Genomic DNA, 24192 nt, shown 5'->3' with positions numbered 1-24192 from the left:
CCACAGAGCTCGCAGATGGAATTGTTGAGTTGCTGATCGCATCTCCTCCCGTGGAAGCGTTCCAGAAAGACCTGCTAGACAGACCCAAAATATATAACGTTGAAGAGCTACTCAAGGATGGACGTAAGTACGAAGCGATCCTCGCAGGTGGATGAAGCTTACAGGTCCTAAGTACAACCCCAATTGTCAACACAGTTACTACAACAGCCAAACCTAGCAAGACATGTGGAATGTGTGGCCTTCTGCATGTACCAAGGAAATGCCCAGATTTCCATCAATTCTGTAAGACATGAGGCAGAAAGGGCCATTGGCAATGGCAGTGCACTGGAGAAAAGGCTCATGCAGCTACAAAGAGCCGTGCACTGATCCAAACAGACTATACACAACAGGTACCTTCAAGCAATGAGAATAACCGTCCGGTATCCCATTGGAAACATATACATGAGGTGACTGACCAACCAGAAAATGACGATGATGTGTTCACCGCTCTTCATCTCATTGTGCACATGTTTCACACCGTCAATCTCATGGTAAACATAGACACCATCACACCGTCCAAACTGTTTGCCAAGATTCAAATTATCAGTCCTAAAAATGTTGGTAACTATTCTAAAAGACATGTATCTACAGACATGGAGGGCCATGGTCAAACCTACTGCTGTGAAACTCTCAGTGTACAGCAGTTCACTCATTCCATGCGAAGGATCCATAGTCCTGGAATACAGGTACAATCAGTCCTCCTGAGTGTCACAGACGTTCTACGCCGGGGAAACTAAAGGCCCAGCAATTGTAGGTCTACCAGCCTGTGAGGCCTCATGCTAGTGACAATCCATGGAATCAGTCAGACATCACACGGCAGAGCAAGCTCAGAAATTACTCCTATAATCTTGGTTCATGACCTAACGTTGAAATAACTGGAATGTTTCGACCAAAATTGGCAGTTTCAAGGGAGCTCCAGCATTATGCTTGAAGGAGAATGCAAGCCTGCTGACTGATCCACCCCATGCAAGCGCAGCAGCCATGTACAAGACACATATAAGGTCAAACTTGATAAAATGAAGGAAGACGGCAGCATTAGAAGAGCACATCGACTGGTACGGCTCAATCATGTCATGTCATAAAGAGAAGGATGGATCATTGAGAATATGCCTCAATCCATGATGTTTAGAAGCACCTTTTTTAACGTTGTCCTTATGAAGAGTCCTCATTAGTAGAGTTAAATCTGAGATTTGCAAGTGCAAAATTCTTCCCAAAGCTTGAAGCCAAGCACGGCTGCTGGTCAGTGCACCTCACAGAGAAGTCCCAAGAGCTTACTACATTTCCTACCCATTCAGGCGATACTGTTTTCAACAGCTGCTTTCCAGGCTACCTGTCAGCCAAGATTTCTTTCAAACTCAGGTGGACCACATTACATGCACTGTGCCAGGCTGCATCGCAGATGGCATAACTGTTGTGGGAAGAACAAAGCAAGAAGATGACCATAATCTGCTCTAATTGATGCAAGGGGCACATCATGAAGGATTGGTGTTCGACAGTCTGAAATGTGACATCAAAGTGCACTTGATCAATTTTGTTGGCTCTATTTATTCCAGTGCTGCCGGATGTCCTGATCCAAGTGCGATAGAGGACATCAAGGCCATGCCAACTCTTCAAGATAAGGACAATCATCGAAGATGCCAAGGTCTCTTTAATTTCTTGCCTCCATACGTTCCCAATTTCACTCAAAAATTGTCATCACTAAGGGAATTGTTGAGAAGGGAGGTATGAGCCCTTCCTGTGACAGGAAGACCATCAAGGCCTTTTTGAAGCACTGAAACAGCCATTATCAGGAGCCTCAACATTGTGATTTTACAATCCTAGGGACACAGCTGCCAGATGCCTCCAGAGAAAGCTCTGACAGCATGCATACTGCAAAAAGGCAAACTGATTGCATTTGTTTCAAAATCTCTGTCTCAGAACTCAATCCAACTAGTCCAATATCCAGCAGGAAACATTAGCTTTAGTGTTTGGAATCATCCATTTTCATACCTATCTGTTTGGCAAAAGATTTATGGTAGAGACCGATCACAAACCACTGGAGATGATTTGGCGTAAACCATTGACTAGTGCACCGCCAACATTACAACGTCTCTCGATACAAATTCAAGGTTACAACTGTGAGATGAGGTGCAAACCAGGGAACTTGATGGTTGCATTGGATACGCTGAGCAGATCGCCTAACCCAGCATAAACAGAAGATGTATCCTTGGATCTACAAGTGAACTTCATTGACATTGAACTTGATGGTGTTCTCCAAATTGATCAGGTACATTTTGCACAACACAAATGCCAGCAGCTACCAGAGGAAATGGTGAAAGATTCTACACTACAGAAGCAGTGGAAAACCATCATTGAAGGATGGCCTGATTCAATTCAGCGTGTCCACGAGCACATAAGATAATTTTGGCCTTAGTAACAAGCTAGGCATCTCCCGGGAGTCATTTTTAAAGGCAGGCAGGTCATCATGCTGGAATGCTTATGACCTGACATTCTTCGACAGCTTCATCACTCACTCATGGGCCTAAATTGGACAAGAAGACTCGTAAGAGAGACAGCCTATTGGCCGGGTATGAACAACGAAGTCATCATCAAGAAGTGCGAGACACGTCATGAGTGTATGTCACATCAGCACAAAGCACCACTGATTCCACATGGGTTTCCGACCCATCCTTGATCCAGAATTGCATCCGACCTCTTTCATATCCATGCCACTGACTTATCACCATCGTCCACTATTTTACCAAGTACCTCATTATTCAACAATTGCACAATATGTCTAGCACAATTGTCGCGCACACTTGGTGCTATTTTCAGTTTATTTAGTGTACCTAGAGAGATCATTATGGATAACGGTCCAGAATTTATTGGTAAGCCATTTCAGAGTATGTGTGAGATGTGGAATATTGATCGCACTACTTCTCCTCATTACCTGAGATCTATGAACCTAGCTGAATAAATGATTCACATGGTGAAATCCCTAATTCTCAAATGTAAACAGACCAAGCAAGATTTGCACGTTGCAATGTTACATCTGAGAGTGCAACTATTCCATCACTGGCAGAGCTCATGTTTGGCAGACCAGTGCATATCAATTTACCTACTCTTACTCATTCTACTCTCTCAAAAACTAGACAGCAACTTTTAAAACTACAAGAGAAGATGAGTGACATGCATGATAAAAATGCGGTAAGAGAATTGCCAAGTTTACAGTTGGGATGACAAGTTTGCACCCAGGATCCCACAGAAAGTATGACAACCAGCCGAGGTGATGAAGATATTTTTGGAACCAAGGTCCGATTTAAGTCGTTACACACAAAGGTGCAATGGTGAGGGGCAACCAAGGACACATCAGATCCATTCTAGCTCCTCGATCACCGTACAGCCCTATTGAATCAAGGACAAGATCCTAAACGCAACCGGGAACAACATCCAAGAATGACAGTCCCACAGATCACTGTAAGCAACTAAAGACATCTCCAGATAAGGTTACACAGCTCTGATGCCTTCAAACTTTATACCTATGTAGAACTGTTCTCATGACTAGTCTTAATAAGTGAACCCACAATGTGATTATCCAATCCCATATGAACGATTGGTGTTTTGTGTCTTGTACAGTAAATAAGCCCAAGGTATTATATCATGACAACAACACAATACTATCTCGGTGACATGGTAACTAGAACACATCAGAGGCTGGGTATTCTGCGGCAAGTAACTCAACTCTCCGAAGCCTGTCCATCATCTACAAGACACAAGTCAGGAGTCTGATGGAACACTTCCCACTTGCCTGGATGAGTGCAGCTCCTACAACACTTGAGGAACCTGACAGTCAAAGGCAAAACAGCCCACTTGATTCGTACCCCATCCACCACTGACACACAGTAGCAGCAGTGTGTACCATCTACAAGATGCACTGCAGCGTCTCACCAAGGCTCCTTTGACAACACCTTCCAAACCTGCAACCTCTACCATCTAGAAGGGCAAGGGCAGCAGATAAATGGGAACACCACCACCTAGAAGATCCCCTCCAAGGCACTCACCATCCTGACTTGGAAATATATTGCTGGTCACAGGGGGAACTAGTTTGTGGTTGGGAATCTCAGTAATTTTGTTTGAGCATCAATCCTTGTTTTATCTGATAGCTTATTTATATTTACTAATTAATTCTGATCAATAATTGACTCCACTGGTCTCCTGAGATTGAAATAAAGCCCGTGGTGTTCAATTGTTCTGTGTTTGATTATGAGAGTCTGTTTACTCTTCATGCTCACTATGTGTGATTGGTTAGAATGGAGCCAAGACTGTTAAGGGAGATTTCGGCACTCTTTACCAGCAACAGCTTCCCCAATTTAATGCTTCGAGCTGCTTCAATGTGAGATCGACTGTGCACAACAGCACAGCACAAAACTGACACAATTAATGTTGGGATATCCAAGGATCTTGCCTCAGAGTCAGAGGGATTGAGGCTGAAGACCCACTCCAGAGACTTGGGCACAAAAGTCAATGCTGACAGTCGGCGCACAGTACTGCAGGAGTGCTGCACTGTCGGAGGTGCCGTCTTTCAGATGAGACATTGCACTGAGTCTCCGTCTGCCCTTTTAGGTGGATATCAAAGACCCTATGCCACTCGTTTGCAGAAGATCAGGGGATTTCTCCCTGGCATCCTGACTAATATTTCTACCTCGATCAGCAGATTATCCGATTGTGATCTAACTTCTGTTTGGGGGAGCTTGTTGTATGCAAATTGCTTGTTGTGTTTTCAGCATTACAATAGCGAAGACAATTCAAAAATTACAGCAGTGGCTGTAGATTGCTTTGGCACACTAGGTGTGGAAAGTGTGATATAAATGAAGTCTTTTTTTGCATTACACTGGGGTGTAGAGTGTTTGGTTATATAGCTTGGGCATCCCACCACAGTCTCAGTTAGATTACTGTGGAGGAGAGTCTGATGGAATGGCTACTGCAGGTGGAAGGAGGGGATATAGCTGTACCATGCAGAAACTCCGGTATTGGTGGGTGGTATTTGGTCAAAGGGGGCCAGAGGCATAATGTGCCTCAATAATGGTGATCGGCAGGGGCAACCCACTGCCCCAGATTCAACGGGATAATGTTGAAATGCTCAGAATTGGTGCGTGAAACAAATAATAATGTATTTCAACCTTTACCCGACAAAAGGTTGGCTGAGGAGGATGATGTAAAGGCTTCCGTTGTATAAGCCAATGTGTTTTTGTTGGCAGCTCCTTCTACCTGTTCTGGTGAGAGGTTATTCCCTTGTTCTGTTTATAGGGAAAGATATGAATGGGAGGGGATATTGAATTTTTTTTCCCTGCTCTGACCACAAACACCCACACCCCACTGCATCTGCGTCAGTGCTGGAGAGTCTGACCTTCTAGGACATCATTGGCAGTATTTAGCCTTCGCACTCATGAACCAGAGATCAGTTTCTGCCTCAGCCACTGTGCACTGACTGGTAGAGCTTTGTCCAGCATTGAGCCCATGCTAACATTGAGAGAGAGAGAGAGTGAGTGAGTGTGCTCAGCACTGGCACAGACTGGAGTACGTGGAACTGCTTGCTGTGCTGTAGCTCCAAAGCGATACCAGTCTCGCTAATAGCCTTGATTGTAGGAAGAGCACTCTCTTGGTGCCTCATCTGTACTTGGTGTTCCTACCCCGTAACGCAGCCCCAATAATTGTCTCAGTGAGATCTCCAACACAAACTCAGCTTTGGAAATCCTGTCAAGCCTTGTCAAGTTATCAAATGCTTCCACTAATTTTACCACAGAGCAACTCGGTGGAAGCTCTGATTTACTCATGGTGCTTGTGCTGGTTTTTCTTCTGCTCCCGGCTGTTAACTCAATAGAAACCCCAGATCCTTTCCAGGGTTTGTGAGCACCTATTCCTGACAGCGTCAGGAGCTGCCTTAATATGGTCTTTTTTGACTCTGTGTTGGCCTTGTTTCTCCTGGTTACCTTGGCTACCTTGATGAACCAAAGCTATGTTTATAAATGGAAGTTGGTGCAAAAGGTATTCGGGGGACGGGGGCAATTACTTGCTCTCATTTTTATTGCATTTGTGCAAATCCCTTAAGTCGCTGCTCGAAAGAATACAGCATGTCACGAGGATGGGAACTTTGATTCCTAGCCTTGCCCCCACAATTGCGAGGATCCTAAAGCTGCGAGACCATATTTAAATTGTTTCTTCGGCACAGATTGTTCGAAGATGCACTCAGCCGCAGTCAAGTTGACGGGGTTAGGTGAAGAAGGCTGGGAGGAGTCGGGGAATACTTTGGGAATAGCTGGGAATACTTTGGCGCAGTGCGTGAGGTGAAATCAGCAGCGCACCGTGAACCTCCAGCTTGTTTGAAATATTGGTTCTCCTGAGGGCGACTTGCTGTGCTGCACAACGTTACAGACTTATTGTCTTAACCGTGGCACTGCAGGCATCGGCCTCTTGCTTTGCTGGAGAGATGGGCAAGTGGAGAGTATTCCATCGCACTCTTGACTTGGGCCTTGTAGATGGTGGACAGGCTTTGAGGAGTCAGGAAGTGAGTTACTCGTCACAGGATTCCCAGCCTCTGACCCACTCTTGTAGCCACAGTGTTTATATGGCTAGTCCAGTTCAGTTTCTGGTCAATGGTAACCCCCGGGATACAGATAGTGAGGGATTCAGTGATGGTAATGCCATTGAACGTCAAGGGGTGATGATTGGATTCACTCTTTGGAGATAGTCATTGCCTGGTGTTTCAGTTTCAAGATTTGATAGGGTAGATAGAGGAAAACTATTACCTTTGGTGGGAGGAGTCCAGAACAACCTTAAAGTTAGAGTCTGGCCATTAAGGGTTCATGTCAGGAAGCATTCGCTTACACAAAGGGGAGTGGAAATGGTTGTGGATTTGAGTCCCACACCCAGTACTTGAATATACAACCTGGGCTGATGCTGGCAGTGCAGGATAGGGGCCGGGTGTGGGGAGTGCTGCGCTGTCAGAGGTGCCATCTTTTGAATATGCTGTGAAATCGAGGCCCTGCCTGCCCTCTAGGTGGATGTAAAAGATCCTGAGTCACTGTTTTGAAGAAGAGCAGGGGAATTACACCTGGTGTCCCGGCCAATGTTTATCCCCCCAACCAATATCACTGAAACTGATCAAATGGTCACTTCTCTCGATGCTGGTTGTGGGATCTTGCTGTGTACAGATTGGTTGCCATGTTTCTGACATTGCAACAGTGATGACACTTCAGATGTACTTCTTTGGCTGGCTAACATCTTGAACCACCTCTACACCCCTGGATAGGAGATCCATGTACTATGTCCTGGCCTCTGATATCTAATGGATCATATTTGGCAGGCTCCTGATGGATGCATTTGCCCTGCACTGGGACCCTGTACGTCTTTAATCCTGGCTGATTTCCTCACACCGCTGCCCTTCACTGTATTCAAACCATCTATTGATACTCCCTCTGCTCCAGAATCACCTGAGGCTCTTGCTGCCTATCACACCACCCTCTGTAAAATTCACCTGATCTAAGAAAACCTTCTCTGCTCACCTGTGCCAAGTCCCTGCGCCAGGTGACCTCACTTGTCTCTGGGTCCCTCAAAGGCACAAATTAAACTTTCTCATTCTCGCATTGAAATCCCTCCACAGTCCCGCATCTCTCCAGCCCTTCACCTTTCTGCAAACTCTGCACCCCTCCCACCTGGCCCTCCTGCTTATTCCTCGACACACAATGGGCAGCCCATAGGTGCAACTTTCCAAAATGCACAGATCTGGAATTCCATCCCTAAATTCCTTCCCCCCTTCACTCTGCTCTTTTGACCAAGCTCCTCGTCACCCTCTCTGATATCTCCTTGTGCCTAGTGTCAGTATTTTCTTTTTGTCTTGGTTACGTTTCTGTCAAGTGCCTTGGGACATATTCTGAAGGGCAAGGCACTATCTAAATGCAAGCTGTTGTTAAATGAACAAATCGGCCAGCTAAGGTTGTTGGAAATTTCTCTTTCAGAACTCAGGGTGAGAAATTATTCCTTTGTGAATGAGGGGAGTACAACCTTTGCAGAGTTCACAGGAGGAGTTTGAGGGGCCAAATGGTGGTCTCTTGCCTCTTATTTCTTATGTTCTTAGGTTAAGCCTGTTGCTGCATGAGAGCCAATGATTCCAATTCCATTCCCTCCACCCTATATATAGAACATAAGAATTTGGAGCAGGAGTAGGCCATTCAGCCCGTCAAGCCTACTCTGCCAGTCAGTAAGATCATGGCTGATCTGATTGTGGCCTTAGCTTCATTTTCCTGTCTGTCCCCCATAACCGTTGACTCCCTTGTTGATTGAATCGATCCAACTCAGCCCTGAATATATCCCATGACCCAGCCTCCACTGCTCTCTGGGGAAGAGGATTCCACATACTAACTACCCTCTAAGAGAAGAAATTCACTCTCATCTCCATCTTAAATGGGAGACCCTTTATTTTTAAACTGTTCCCCCATGCGGGGAAACGCCCTCTGCTCATCTACCCCGTCGAGTCCCCCCACTGAATCTTACATGTTTCAATGAGGTCACCTCTCATTCTTCAAAATGCCAATGAGTATAGACCCAACCCGCTCAATCCTCCCTCATAAACCAACCCCTTCAATCCAGGAATCGGCCAAGTGAAGCTTCTCTGGACTGCCTCCAGTGCAAGTCCATCCCTCCTTAAATGGGGTAGGAGACTGAGCTATCGAGTTCCTCCAGGGACACTTAAATATTTCCTCCAGCAAATAATCAAGTGCAAGTGAGTGCTATCTGTACAAAGTGCTCTCCCTCATGGTTAGCTTGTACTGGAGAAAGTGCTCATTGTTTCTGCAAGGAATCGATACTTTGAACTTCCTCCAGTGCATTATGAATGATAAGTGACTAGTTGGAGACACATTGTTTTATGATACATTGTGAGGGAGACGTTTGTTTGAAAGCTTTGCTCCAAGTTTTACTTCCTTTCCTATGGAATATGTGACGACCTTTGTTGTAACAATGAACAGCCAAAGATTTTAACTGTGACCTGTTGACCCTAGAATTACTGAACTGTCATTCACCTCTCAACTGCGCCGTACTGTTTGATAGAGCAATAACTGTGGGTTAACAATTGGATTACAGCACAAGCGACTTCTCATTCAGAAACCGCTCCCTTCAACACGCAGGTTAACCAAGTCAGGCTGGTACCTTCCCCTTGCCCTGGCTGGCAAGCAAGTGGTGGAAGTGTCAAACCTATCATACAGCACAGGAGGAGGACATTTGGCCCCTTGTGTCTGTGCTGGCCCTTTGAAAGAGCTATTCAATTAGACCCACTCTCCTTGCCTTCTCCCTATTGCCCTGCAATTTTTTCCCCCTTTTCAAGCACATATCCAGTTCCTTTTCCAATGATACGACGAAATTGGCTTCCACCACCTTTTCAACCTTTTGAATTCCCTCTCGCCATAACTCGCTGTGTAAAACAAAACAAAAAATTCCTTATCTCGCCTCGGATTCTTTTGCTAATTATCTTAAAATCCATGTTCTTCGCTCCTGCCACTGGAAAAATTTCTCCCTAATCCATTTCTCAAAATCCTTCATAAACATGAACGCCCCGATTAAATCTCCCCACAAGCTTCCTTGCGCAAAGGAAAACCATCACAGCTTCTTCAGCCCGTGTTGATTAAGATGTTTTCATCTGTAAGCAGGAAGTTTTCAAATCAGGAAGTAAACATAAGCTTGCATTGTGGGGCTTTATTTTAACGTGACTCGCCAGATCGGTCCTCCTAACATTGCATTGAGTGATGGTTTACATACACGGGTTATTTTTACACAGAATGTGGTTTGCTGCTTTCACTCAGTAAATGGAATTGTAAATTGAAGCCTCCTATTTCAGACACTCCAGCCTGACAATAATACATTCACAGCTGGGGTTAGGAAACTGTGAGAATGAACTTTGATCAGTGAAGCTGGCGGCCCACATTGGTTGTTGAGCTCCGGTGAGAGACTCTGGGCTACGAGCACATTCCTGCAGCACACTTTGCACTGTTTGGTCTGATGAATATATTAGCCCAGCTCTGCTGAGGACTGTCATTATGTTGGAAAGAAACACACCCATTGACCCGTGTGGATTCACAAGACGATTTTCTTCAAACAGTTTTTTTTTTCCGCTGTAATGAACTGAATTTTTTTTTAATAACTGTTCAAGTTTAATGTTCCCGTTGAGTCCTGCTTCCAAGGTCGAGTTGTAACTTCTTGCTCCCAATCTTTCTTTTCCTGTTCTCTCCCCCACCACCCCATGCTGGTGTGTATGCTCCACTTGAGCCTCGTCCCTTCTTTCCTCATCTAAATCTACCATCCTAACCCTCTATTCCCTTCTCCCTCATATGCTTTGTCTAGTTTCCCCTTAAGTACATCGATACTATTCACTTCAACCACTCCCTGTGGTAGCGAGTTCCACATTCTCACCACTCTCTGGGTGAAGAAGTTTCTCCTGAATTCCCTATTGGATTTCTTGGTGACGATCTTATATTGACGGCCTCTAGTTCTGCTCTTCCCCACATGAGGAAACATTCTCTCTGTATCCATTTGAACAAAACCTTTCAGAATTTTAAAGACCTCGATTAGGTCAGCCCCTCAGTCACCTTTTATCGAGAGAAAAGAGACCCAGCCTGTCAATCATTTCCTGTTATATAACCCCCACACATTTCTGGGATCAAATTGTAAATCTCTGCACTCTCTCCAGTGCCTCTGTGTCCTTTTTATAATATGGTGACCAGAACTGCACACAGTGCTCTCAATGTGGTCTAACCAAGGTTCAGTACAGGCTTAGTACACTTTCTCGACTGTTCAGTTCTATCCTCTCAAAATAAAGCCCAGCACTTGGTTTGTTTTCTTTAAGCCTTACTAACCTGAGGCCTGACTTTTAGTGATTGCATTTGTCCTCCTTTGTAAATTCCTCCACAGCTATATTCTGGATTCAGACCTGAGCCTCAAGTTCACTCTGACTCTGGATCCAGTGTTCTCCATCTCTCCCAACACTTTCTACTTTGTGACTGACCTTTCAGGCATCTTCTGGAACTGCCTCCCTTCCCTGTTCCCCTCAAGCCTATTCCAAATGTGGATTAGGTCTCCCATTTCATCCTATTCCCTATCTGAAGCCTTAGGGACTTCTATTGTTATTAAAAGCCCTATATTGATGCCCTGTTGTTGCCAGCACCCTCTTTATCCATTGTCGGCCTTGCTAGTGACAGTAGGCCCCACTCAGAATGGTGCCCCAAGGTAAGGAGGGCTGCTGACAAAAGGCAGCAATCTGGTTGCGTTTGTCACATTAACTAACCCGATGTTTGTGTTCGCGAATGGAATAGGCTCCTTTCCAGCAGCCATTAAGATGTCCGATGTAAGCACTGGGTGCCTGAATGTTATGCTTCGGCCCCACCTCAACCTTGTCTGCAGGGGTTGACCTCTGCCCTCTGAGAGCGCGGTTGCCCTGAGTTTTGCTCTGGTTGCCTGTTTGCTGCGGGTGGTGGGGGGGGGGGGGTCACTGGGTTCCAACTTGTGTTTTGGGAGGGGGTGCAAGTCAACACAAATGCTCATGGGCTCGATGTATGGAGTTATGTTGAAATGCCGATATAGTCTTGTTTCTGTCCTCGTTGTTTACCTACTGCCCTGTATCATGGAACGCGTCACTCAAGAACACGTTTGCAAGCTTAAAAAATAGAGGAAGCAGTCAGAGATTTGCTACGCTGTATTTTCGAGTGTTCCTCTGCTCCCAAACTTTACATTGTTGAGACCCCTGCAGCTCCATTTCAGCCTTTCACCATGACTCCCGTCACTGGAAAAGCAATTCATTTTACATCCGTACAGGTGTCCCAAGAAAAGCAGGCGGAGATTTTCCAAGGGAGAACAGGCATCCCTGGGCCCATCCCTTCTTCAAGGGAATGAGGCATCACAGCTTGGCCCCCTTCACCAAGAACACACGAGAATGCTCTTCAGTCCTTGTGAAGCCAGGAAGTACCTCCTTTGAACCTTGACTGAGTTGGGTGTTGGGTAAAGTATAGGTTTTTTCCTTTATTCATGGGATGTGGGCTTCGCTGGCTGGGCCCAGCATTTATTGCCCATCCCTAGTTGTCCTTGAGAAGGTGGTGGTGAGCTGCCTTCTTGAGCCGCTGCAGTCCATGTGGTGTAGGTACACCCACAGTGCTGTTAAGGAGGGAATTCCAGGATTTTGACCCAGTGACAATGAAGGAACGGTGATATATTTCCAAGTCAGGATGGTGAGTGGCTTGGAGAGGAACTTGCAGGTGGTGGTGTTCCCACCTGTCCTTCTGGGTGATAGAGGTCGAGGGTTTGGAAGGTGCTGTCTAAGGCACCTTAGTGAGTTCCTGCAGTGCATCTTGTAGATGGTACACACTGCTGCTACTGTGCGTCGGTGCTGGAGGGAGTGAATGTTTGTGGATGGGGTGCCAGGGAATGCTGTTGCTGTGGTTCCCGTAGGAATCATGTGCTGGTTGTTGCTGGCCTAAGGTTGTGATAACTTATTGTGCAACGACTGCTGAATGAGATTGAGATAAAACATTTCTCACTGCAAATGAATGATGAGATGAGAACTTCGCTTCTTCCAGAGTGCCTTGATTACTTCCTCGTCCCTGACTCATCAATCCCTATGTCTTGCCCGTCCTCTGACCACAGCTGGGTTCTCACAATGACACAGCCATAAACTGATGAAAACTGGCTTCTATTTTGCGATAGCCCCGTTTTCAGTTACATCAATCCAGCTGCACCAAGTCACCTTCCTCGAATCTGTCATGGAATTTGTCTGAAGCAAAATTTTCCCTTCGTTTCCATTCTAAAACGCCCAGTTGTGCCGGGCCCTGGCAGAGTATTGTTTCAGCAATATGCAAGTGAGCTTGAGCAGCAACCTGAAGGAAACGTCCTTCTGAAAATTAGTGCTAATTGTGCCCAAAGCAGAAACATAACTCACTCCGTTTGGTTAAGAGTGTAAATACTTCCAAGGCCAAACACCCACATAGCTACACGTTTGTGGAGAGAGATTCAGAGTTAACGTTTCGAATCTGTATGACCCTGACCCTCTGAAGAAAGCTTATATTACCTCACGGGCCCTTCACCCTGCTTCTCGTCTTGTGTGCATTCTACATCCTCATCCCCACCAAGCCTGCCGTGAGACTTCTGCTTGCCTCGCTCCTGGACTCCCAAATCTCCTTTGACTGTCCAAATCTCCCCCTTTAAAACTCCACCCAAATCTTGTTTGGAGATGTTTCTGCGACGCCCTTGGTTTAAAAGTAGACCTGCATTTACGTAACACTTCCTGTGACCACCAAAGGGCTTGGCAGTCAACGCGATCCTTTGTTTGAAGTGTGCTCCCGGGTGGCAGCCAATTTGGGCGCAGCAAGCTTCCACAAACAGCAACGTGATAATGTGATGTTGATTGAGGGATGAATATGGGCCAGAGCACTGGGGAGAACTCCCCTGGTCTTCTTCAAAATGGTGTCATGGGATATTTTACACCCACCTGAGAAGACAGATGGGGCCTTGGTTTAACATCACATCCAACAGTGCAGTACTCCCTCAGCCTTGCTTGTTGTGCTCCAGCCCTGGAGCGGGAATTGAACCCTGAACCTTGTGATAGAGGCGAGAGTGCTACCCACTGGGCCTCAGCTGTATCAGTGTTGATTACTGTTTTACCAAGCCTTTGGTTGCCTGAATCTTTCCCTCCTGGGCTTGTATCCATATTGGCTTATTTTCCAAACACGTCGGGGTCTACACCTTTAAAGGCGCTACATAAATGCAAGGTATTGCTGCAGCTTTGCAGAGGCCACTTGCAGCCGATGTGCAGCTGGCTGATGAGACGTCACAGTGCCGCACAGCGTGTTTAGAACAAGACTTATTGAAATCCCTTGCAGGGCGCAATAGTTAACAGCTCCTTGATGAGCCAAAGGAGCTTTGAAGCAGCTGATGTCGGAGAGGCTGAGCGTGTCTGGATGCTCTGCTTGAACGCTCCGCAAAGCTTCTGCTGCACGGTAACAATGCACCTTGGAAAGCGCACCAGATGATCTCACGAGGGGGCTCTGTCGAGTGACCGCGGGGAGCAGAAAGGCCATTGACGTGAGCATTCTAAGCCAACTCCGTGCTTGTCAAATGCTTGTGGCCGGGTATTTTAATCATGGGATTTGCAGACTGAGGCAGCGGGAAAATAGAAACAAAAAACTGGCATAAAGTCCGCGGCACAGCCTTGATTGTTTTTCTTTTTGTTGTTGGCCAAGTTTTCGGTCAGCTTAAAAAGATATTTGTGTTCCCCAAGTTGAAATTAGCCCAAATGTTTTAAGAAGCTAGAGGGACAAATCTGGTATGGAATCTGTGGCCGAATGTTTGACAACTTTTCTTTTCTTTCCCAGTGTATTTTTAACTTGTTTACCAGTTGCTGGACTGTTATTTTTTTTTCCCCAGTGCTTGCGGAGATGAATTCTTTGTGAGTTATATTGAGGCAGGATAACTGGGAAAGGACCCTTTAGCTAATTAGGCCATCCCTCGGGGAGCAGAACATTTCTCGAGCTCAGTTTGGATGCTATGTTTGCACTGATGACCCTAATAGACGGTGTGTCCAGATGCTTAACACTCAGCAACTTTACCCTGCTAAATATTTATTCTCCAGATACTCCCTCCGTCTTCCAAATGCGTTTCCTGTGTGCAGTCCAAAGCTGCCATTCCTCCTCCTCTGGGTGCTTTCCTCCTCCTCCACCAATCCTTTGGAAATTGTTTCTCGCCAACAATGCTGCTTTCCTGTTTCCAATAGATGAGGATGTTCCCCAAGTCATAGAACAGTTACAGTATGGAAGGAGGCCATTTGGCCCATTGAGCCCTTACTGGCTCTCTGCAAGAGCAGTTGAGCTAGCCCCTCTCCCTGCCCTTTTCCCTGCAGCCCTGCACGTTTTTGCCCTTCAGATAAGGATTCAATTCCCATTTGAATGCCCTGATTGAATTGGCCTTCACCACACTCTCAGGCAGTGCATTCCAGACCCTAACCACTTGCAAGTTTCTTTTTTTTTAAGAAAAGCATGTTTTTCCTCATAAGTGATTAAACCTATGTCCTCTGGTTCTCAATCCTTCCACCAATGGGAACAGTCTCTCCCTATCTACTCTGTCCAGCCCCCTCATGATTTTGAACACCTCTATCAAATCTCCTCTAAGCTTTCTCCTCTCCAAGGAGAACAGTCCCAACCTCTCCAGTCTATCTTTGTAAAACTCAAGTGACTCATCCCCGGAACCATTCTTGTAAACCTCTTCTGCACTCCAATGTGTTCACATCCTTCCTGTAGTGTGGTGCCCAGAACTGGACCCAATACTCCGGCTGAGGTCTAGCTCATATCCTATATAAATTGAGCAAAACCTCCTTGCTCTTGTACTCTATGAACTACCTAATTGACATGGTGGCTGGAATGTGCGAGCCTGTTCAGTTGAGTGTCGGGAGGGAAGGAGCTGTAGATGACCAGCCTTGACTGATGTTGGAAGATGAAGTCCAGGCAGGACTGACCCCCCCTTAATGGAAAACTAAATTCTTCCCATTTTTGTACTGGCCCCATTTTCAAAATAGAGATTCAGGAGATTCACTGGGGATCATTTTTGCATGACAGACACAAGACACCGAGGAACTCCATTCACAATGGGCCAACTCATTTCCCTGGGGACTTTGAGGAAGCTTTGCACACCTCTGAGGTTTGTCAGGTGCCAGTTGGCAACACTGAGTCAGAAGGTTGTGGGTTCGAGCCCCACTCCAGAGACCTGAAGGCACAATGGAGGCAGACACTCCTGGTGCGCTGTTGAGGGAGTGCTGAGATGAGGCATTAAACTGAGGGCTGGCCTGTGCTCAAATCAAAACCAAAAAGAACTGCCAAAACTCAGCCGGCTTGGCAACATCTGCGGAGAGCGAAACAGAGTTCATGTTATGAGGCCATGTGACTTGTTTGGAACTGAAGAGAGCTAAGAATGTGTTGGGTTTTAGGCTGTTGCAAAAGGCGGGAGGGGCAGGTGGAACAAAAGAGAAGGTCGAGGGATAGGTCAGAGGGAGATTAACTGACTAAGATGTCATGGAACACAATACAAAGGGAGTGGTAATGATAGTATTAAAGAAACAAAGCATTGGCCCAGAGTAGGTGTTAATGGCAGAATAAAGGCCTATCTGTGCTCTCGGGTGGATATGAAACATCCCACAGTACAATTTCAAAGTGTTTGCCCTGGTGTCCTGACAAAGATATTTCTCCCTCAACCAACATCATAAAAATAGACCCATCAGCTTGTGATCAGATTGCTGTGTGTGGGACCTTGCTGTGCGCAACTCATGACATTTTCTCACCATGGTGACTGCATGTAAAGAGCTGTGATGCACTTTGGGACATCCTGGATTGGGAAAAGTTTGCAGTAAACACGCTTTCCCTCCTTCTCATTTTACGACCGGGCTGCTGAATAAATGGACGTTTGTAAACGTTGGAAGAAGGTGGAATTGTTTCAGTTCATACTCCAGGAAGGAGGATTCCCCACTGATCTCCACATATCACACTTCCACTCGAGAACTTTGGGTTTCGTGGCAATATACTCTTGTCAGATTTGTGTTACAAAAGCTCAATACTCCTGGCCATCGAAACTGTAGCTGCGTTGAAATATTTATCCGTCGATTTTTAAATAAAGCAATATTTATTTTCCTCTGGCTGACATGTCAAGTTTTTTTGGCAGACTTTATCTCGAGCAAGCTGGATTGGGTTCCAGGCAAATTGTTGCATCGTTTGCAGTGTGTGGAAAACAAGCATTGTCTGTGCTCGCACCAGTGATGAAGCCTAGGTTAATTTACCTTCTGCAGCACTGCACGACCTGTCTCAGGTCTAGTGAACTGGTGTTGAGATTTGTTTTATTTTGAATATGCAACCGGATGTATGAGCTGACCTGGCTGTCGTGAAAAGAAACATTTGCAATTAGGTAGTGCTGTTCATGAGCACCAGTCATTTCGATGAACTGGAGTCAAGTACGTGTAGTCACTGGAAACGCAGCAGCTAATTTGCGCACAGCAAGTTCCCACAATGTGATGATGACCAGATCATTTGTTTTTGTAATGGTGACTGAGGGATAAATCTAGCCCAGGACACCGGGGTTGGGGGGTTGAGGGGGCAGTGGGAATTCTGCTACTTCTCAGAACTGGGGACCTTGTGATACCCGCCTGAGAGGACAAGCAGCGCCTCGGTTAATGTCCCGTCTGACAGACGGCGCCGCTGACACTGCAGCACTCCCTCCGTACGGCGCTGGAATGTCAGCCTCGTCTTTTTAGCCCTCCAATCCTTGGGGGGGGCGCAACCTCTGACTGAGGTGAGAGGGGTGCCCACTGAACCATGGCTGACACTTCCCTCTGCAGCACTAAAGGGAGGTTTGTAACCTCATCTTCTCTGTCCCGAGCAGTAGATACTATCCATGGGCCGGAGCGTTTTTGGGGAAAAAAAAATCACAGGCCCACATCCTGTGCTGGTTAGTTTGTACCAGAGAAAAGAAAAGGCCTTAGTTAACCTGCCCAAGAAATATAGGCCATTCTATGAGTGAAGCATTCTCTAAACAAAAATCACTCTTGCCTTGCTCTTGCTTTCATCATCAAACCTGGAGGAAGTGATTGAGATAATGTGGAAACAAAGGAAGCGAGTTGGACGGTGAGTGTGCTTTGTCTGCTATGAACTGCTGTTACAATCATTTCCTGCCTGAAATGAGGTGACAGAACGGACGCCTGTTGATTAACACCCAGTGGGAAGGTTGGCTTTCAAGGCAGCGGGCCCCGCTCGCTCGTCCATACCCCGAGCAAGAAAGCCAACACTTGGGAGGCTTGCGTGGAGCCGTCACCATGGTGATGTAAGGCAGAGCTGCTGTTCAGAGTGGGATGGGTGTTAAGTCACCTGCTTCCCCCTGACTGTGCCCGGCTACAACTAAGAGATCTGCAGGTTAGCAACGAGGAAAGAATAAACCAGGCTTCCTGCCCCCAATAAGCAGCCGCTCGGCTCGCCAGTCACTGCAGGGCAAGGCAGGACTCAGCTCATGTGTGAATTAGTAGCCAGCTCTGTCCAGGACTCCTCAGACCAGGTTAAGACGCTGGAGCCCATATTCCCATACCCAGGAGAAGCCCTCTTCCAGAGCAGGCAAGAGGAGAAAACTGGTAGCAAACAGAAACCCGGAAGGGCCATGGCCTGCAAGGAGGCCGTTCGGCCCATCTTCTCCGTGCCAGCCACAAAGGAGCCACCCAGCCGAATCACAGCTCTTGGTCCATCACCTCAAAGGTTCAATGCATATCCAAGTGCTTTTTAAACACAATGAGGAGGCTCTGCCTCTGAAACTCTTTTTTCAGGCAATGGGTTCCAGACCCCCACCACGCTCCAGAGTGAAAGAAAAATTCCTCCTCAACTCCCCTCTAATCTTTCTGTCATGTATTTGAAGTTTGTTCAAGGTCTGGTTTACCTTCTGATTAGCTCCTTCTCACTGAAGCAGAAGGGAATTAAACCCAAGGATGCATAACTGGGTTATGAGCCCTGCTCAACCCCGAAATGAAGGATTGAAGCCAACCAGAATTATTATCTTCTCCTTGATAGGCTTTTTACAGCTAGATAGATTGTAATTTCCTGGACATTGTAAGGGTCTGGGTGAAACATCTCAGTCGATGTTCTTTCAGCTCAAGAGAACTGGAGTGGGGGGTTTGGGTGTCTTTGATGCGAAAGTCTACATGAGACAATTGAAATTTTAAGCGCACACCCATTTATTCTAATGAGAAAGCATGGAATTGTGGTAGTATATCTCGAACAGAGAAGGTAGCTCGTTCTGAGTTCTACCAAAGAATCCTGGATTTAGACTTTACTTGCTACATTTCAAACAGGTCTGAATCCAGGAGAATCTGAAAATGCGAGTTTGGGCTGAGATATTTAGAATGATTACATAGATGCTTATTTGTCCAACAACGGACCCAATTAGACTAATTAGTACCCAATATTTGGTGAACGGACCACCTATTGCACTGGGGGTGGCTGTTCAATTTCTAGGAAATATTATTTTGAATTTATTCCAGAAAACACTTTATGTGACAGCCTTGTTGGCCAATGTTGCTTAGTCAAGTTACAGGCTCCAATAACATGAGAAGACTTGAGGTTGAGTATTCCGTTCTCTGACTGTGGTTTTATTTATCACACTGTAATGTAATTAATGTAAAGTAATGCTAATGTAATGGCAAGAACCATAGAATATCGTTTTCTAGGTGTCTGTGTTCCTTCTTGGTGAATTTGCCCTGTTATGAAGGGAATTAACCTTGCTGTGTTTGCAAGTTAGTTTGGACTCCTGTTAAAGCACATTTTACAGTGAGCTTACTGAAAGGAACTTTTAACCTAATACTCCTGTATTAATTCCATATTATTTGACCCCCTGTTCCTTCACATCTCTGCCAATTGCTTTTGGAACTTCAGTTACGAGGATAGATTGAAGAAGCTGGGACTATTCTCCTTGGAGGAGAGAAGGCTGAGAGGAGATTTGATCGAGATGTTCAAAATCATGAGGGGTCTGGACAGAATAGATAGGGAGAAACTGCTCCCATTGGCCGAAGGGACGAGAACCAGTGGGCACTGATTTGAGGTGAATGGCAAACTAAGCAGGAGGCGACGTGAGGAGGTTTATTTTTTTATGTGGCAAGGCCCTGGAATGCGCTGCCTGAGAGTGTGGTGGAGGTAGATTCAATCGTGGCTTTCAAAAGGGAGTTGGATCACCCTCTGAAGAGGAAAAAGTGGGCAGGGCTGCGGGGAAAAGGCAGGGGAGTGGCACGAGGTGAATTGCTCTTGCAGAGAGTCAGCACAGACATGACGGGCTGAATGGCCTCCTGCTGTGCTGCAATCCTTCTATGGTTTTATATGATTGGCCTCTGCTAGATAATAGGTCCTTCCTATCCACTCTATAGGCCTCTCATAATTTTCTACACTCCAAGGGGGAGACAGTGGTGTAACGCTAACGTCACTGGACTAGTCATGCTGAGACCCAGGCTAATGTTCCAGGGGACTCGGTTTCAAATCCCGCTGTGGCAGCTACTGGAATTTCAATTCAGTTAATAAAATAAAGCTCAACTCAGTAATGAAACTATCATCGATTGTGGTATAAAAAACACTTTTTTTTGCTTGTGAATCTGGTTCACTAATGTCCTTTAGGAAAGGAAATCTGCCCTCCTTACCTGGCCTGGATGCTGATTAACTGCCCTCTGAAATGGCCTAGCAGACCATTCAGTTCAAGGCTAATAAGGGATGAGCAACAAATGCTGGCCTTGCCAGTGACACCCACACCCTATGCAAGAATAAATAATCAAAAAATTAAATCTCTCCTTAGCCTCTGTTCCAGAGAAAACAACCCCAATCTTGCAATCTTACTCCTAGTCTGAAATTCTCCATTCCTGGTAACACCCTGTTGTAAGATCCCATTCTTCCTGTGATGTGGTGACCAGAACTGGACACAGTACTTCACCGGCAGCCTAACTAGTGTTCACTGCTGCCCTGATCCCCAGACTTAGCCATTTCTTTCTATCTTGGGAAGTTTATAATCTTTATTTTAAAAAAGGAAGTGGGTCACAGACTTGTCACAGTGTGGAGCGAACTGATTCACTCGGGTAGCTCTGTTATCCCAGCTCCTTCCCATTTATGGTCATCGTGGCTGTTGAAAGTCAACTGTTTGTGACATGTACACTATAGGTACTGCCCTGACCCCACTGAACAAGTCAGTGTGTGCAATGATCGGCAAGGTTAGTGAGTGAAAAGCCTTCAGAGCTTGACAGGGCAGTTTTGGATGGGACTGAATGATGTCATATGCCCTGGTAGTTGGTTCCAACAGAGACCAGAAACAACAACAACAACACACTCTGGAAGGACAAACTGAAGGCTCACTTGCCTTTCTGCGTGTGAGCACAACCATCACGCCTGTGAATGTCAGAAACGTTTTTAGCATCAAAACTCTGCTGGGCGTCCGGGAAGGTTGAGAAAGGCCTCACCAAGCTATTTCCAGTGATGACCTGTGTAGGAGCATAAAAATGCAAGAAAGAGGAGCAGGAGGAGGCCATTCAGCCCCTCAAGCTTGCTCCGCCATTCAATAAGATCATGGTTGATCTGATTGTGGCCTCAACTCTACTTTCCTGCCTGTGCCCCATAACCTATGACTCCCTTGTCGATCAAAAATCCATCTAACTCAGCCTTGAACATATTCAATGACCCAGCCTGCACTGCTCTCTGGGGAAGAGAATGCCACAGACCTATAACCCCCCCGAGAGAAAAAATTCCTCCTCATCTCCATCTTAAATAGGAAACCCCTTACTTTGAAACTCATTGTTTCCCAAAAGGGGACATATCCTCTCAGTATCTGCCCTGTCAAACCCCTTCAGAATCTTTTATGCTTCAATAAGATCACCTCTCATTCTTCTAAACTCCAACGAGCAACCTCCTCAACCTTTCCTCATAAAACAACCCCCTTCGTCCCAGGAATCAACCCGAGTGAACCTTCCCTGCACTGCCTCCAGGCAGTTATGTCCCTCTGTAAGTCAGGTGGCCAAAACTGTCCCCGGCTTTGTAGTTTCACCAGTGCCCAGTACAGCTGTAGCAAGATTTCCCTACTTTTATACTCCACCCACCCCCCCGACCCACCCTCCAATAAAGGCCAACATTCCATTCAGCTTCCTAATCACTCGCTGTACCTGCAAACTCATTTTCAGTGATCCATGTACAATGACACCCTGATCCCTCTGCACCACAGCATTCTGAACTCTCTCTCTCTCTGTTTAGATAATACTCTGCTTTTCTTCCTGCCAAAGTGGACAACCTCACATTTTCCCACATTGTACCCCATCTTCGAATTTTTTGCCCATTCGCTTAACCCATCTGTATCCGTTTGCAGACTCTTTGTACCTTCCTCACAACTTGTGTTGAGACTAACCTGTTCATTTAAGATCACAAGGCTGCCAGCTAATCCCGGCAGTGATACGACTGTCAGGAAATTTGACCGTTTCATTCCCTTACTTCAACATGACACCACCACCCCCTGGGCCCGCTATCCCGAGCCACATTTGTATATGTAAAAGGGCACACGCATGTTCATTCTCATGCACCTCAATCTAAACACATCTTGCATTTCAATTTCTAGGTGGGGGTGGGAAGCGGAAAGGAAGAAGCAAAAAGTGGAAGGAAATCCTCCGATTTCCTCAAATCAGTCAATGTGAAGACCTGCGGAAAACCTTAGGTAAGTGTGCTCTACCTAATATTCTGGTTTAGGAATTGTGATTTGCGGAATGCCTGATGTGTTCTGCTTTTGGTTGTGATCCCGTCTGAAATTGAGCAACTGAGTGTCGAGGCCCCCCACCGCGGTCCCCAACAGAGGCCACAAAGGTAATGAGATCAGCAAAAGTTAATGCGCATCCATATCACACACTCAAGGTAGATAAATCACTCTGGAGGCACTTAGCCAGAGGGGGCAAAGCTGGTAGGTGACAGCTGAGCGACTAAATTGGTTTGAAGAGTAATTCTGAAGGTGGAAAGAGAAGCGGGTTGAGCTGAAGCCAAGGTGACTGAAGGCTGTGTCAGTGAATTGCAATCAGTGAGGGTATGTACAGAAAGGGGAGTCCGCGAGGATACGTGACTGGGAAAGGTTGCATAGAGTTTTTTATTCATTCAAGGGATGTGGGCATCGCTGGCAAGGGCATCACTGCAGACCCATAGTCAACCACATTGATATGGGTCTGGAGTCACACGTAGGCCAGACCAGGTAAGGGCAGCAGATTTCCTAAAGGACATGAGTGAACCAGGTGGATTTTTTTCAACTATTGATGATAATTTAATGGTTACCGTCACTGAAGCTAGCTTTCAATTCCAGATTTTGTTTTCTATGAATTGAACTTAAATTCCACAGCTGCCATGGTGGGATTTGAACCCGTGTTTCCCCCATTTTCCTGGCCGTCTGGATCACTAACCCAGTAACGTCACTATTGCCTCCCCTTAAGTATGGTCCCGGTGGAAAGTGAGAGACAAGTAATATTGTAGAGATGGGCACGGAATGGATATTGTGGAGCGCGCTTGAGATTGTGTGCAGTCCAGTGACCCACGATGGCGATGTGGACTCAGTGACTGTATTTTTGGCAAAGGTTGAAACAATGGAATGGGAACTTGTTAATTCATTGGCAGGACAATGGAGTTGAAGCACCAAGATCAGCCATGATTGTACTGAATGGTGGAGCAGGCTTGACAAGCCTAATGGTCTACCCCTGTTCCTATCTCTTGTGCTTTCTTGTATTATGATTTCACAATATGAAGTCTGTATTTTGAGAGTATCTGGATATATGCAGTGATGATGATGGAGGATCCTGGCAGCTTAACAGTATAGGTTGCTCGTGAACACACTGCATGTCCCTGTGGTGTTTTGTACATCTGTATTTGCTTGGTGGTTCTTACTGAATTCTCCAGTTCCGTGCAGTCAAATCCCACCCTTAGCTTTTATATTCTTTCTTTGTTGCCCATCCCTAATTGCCCTTGAACTGAGTGGCTTGCTTGGCCATCTCAGAGGGCAGTTCAAGGGTCAGCCACATTGTGGTGGGTCTGGGGTCACATGTAGACCAGACTCGGTAAGGATGGCAGATTTCCTACATTAGTGAACCAGATGGGTTTTTGCAACAATCAATGACAGTTTCATGGTCACCGTTATCAATGGCTAGCCTTCAATTCCAGATTTTATTACTTGAATCTAAATTTCACCAGTTGCTGTGGTGTGATTTGAACCCATGTCCCCAAAGCATTAACATGGGCCTCTGGATTACTCGTCCAATGACATTACCATTAAGCCACCGTCTACCCCCCCCATCTTCTTTACCATGAAATGTGTCAGGACCAGGACGTTTGGTCACCTTAGCCTACCCAGTGCTGGGAAACCTTTCTATCCGGACAACCATCCGGGGACAGTGGGGAAAACTGGGGATAGTGGTCGGTTGAAGTTCGCGTTTCTCTTTGTGGATTTGCGCAGATTTGAAAATGCCAGAAGGAAACCAAATCTTTTCTCCTTGGACCGACCATTCTCGGCTGTTTCATCAGTGACCTTCCCTCTGCCACGAGGGTTGTTCACAGACAGTTCCACAGTGAGTTCAAT

The 24192-nt window shown here is 46.1% G+C and overlaps 1 protein-coding gene across 5 annotated transcripts in view; it reads left to right on the top strand.

The window, feature by feature from the left end:
- Positions 1 to 24192, top strand: part of grk5l (G protein-coupled receptor kinase 5 like) — a 201783-nt gene that overhangs the window by 15864 nt on the left and 161727 nt on the right. For 4 of the 5 annotated variants that reach the window (XM_041209598.1, XM_041209596.1, XM_041209595.1 and 1 more), the window contains exon 2: positions 22204 to 22299. The exons of the other annotated variant lie outside the window; for it this stretch is intronic. In XM_041209598.1, coding sequence (XP_041065532.1) covers positions 22204 to 22299 — 96 coding nt within the window. The remainder of the gene's footprint in view (positions 1 to 22203; positions 22300 to 24192) is intronic. 5 annotated transcript variants of the gene reach the window in all.

The sequence above is a fragment of the Carcharodon carcharias genome, chromosome 17, assembly GCF_017639515.1.
Source record: "Carcharodon carcharias isolate sCarCar2 chromosome 17, sCarCar2.pri, whole genome shotgun sequence".
NCBI classification, from domain to species: Eukaryota; Metazoa; Chordata; class Chondrichthyes; order Lamniformes; family Lamnidae; genus Carcharodon; species Carcharodon carcharias.
This window is presented reverse-complemented; position numbering and strand designations above follow the sequence as displayed.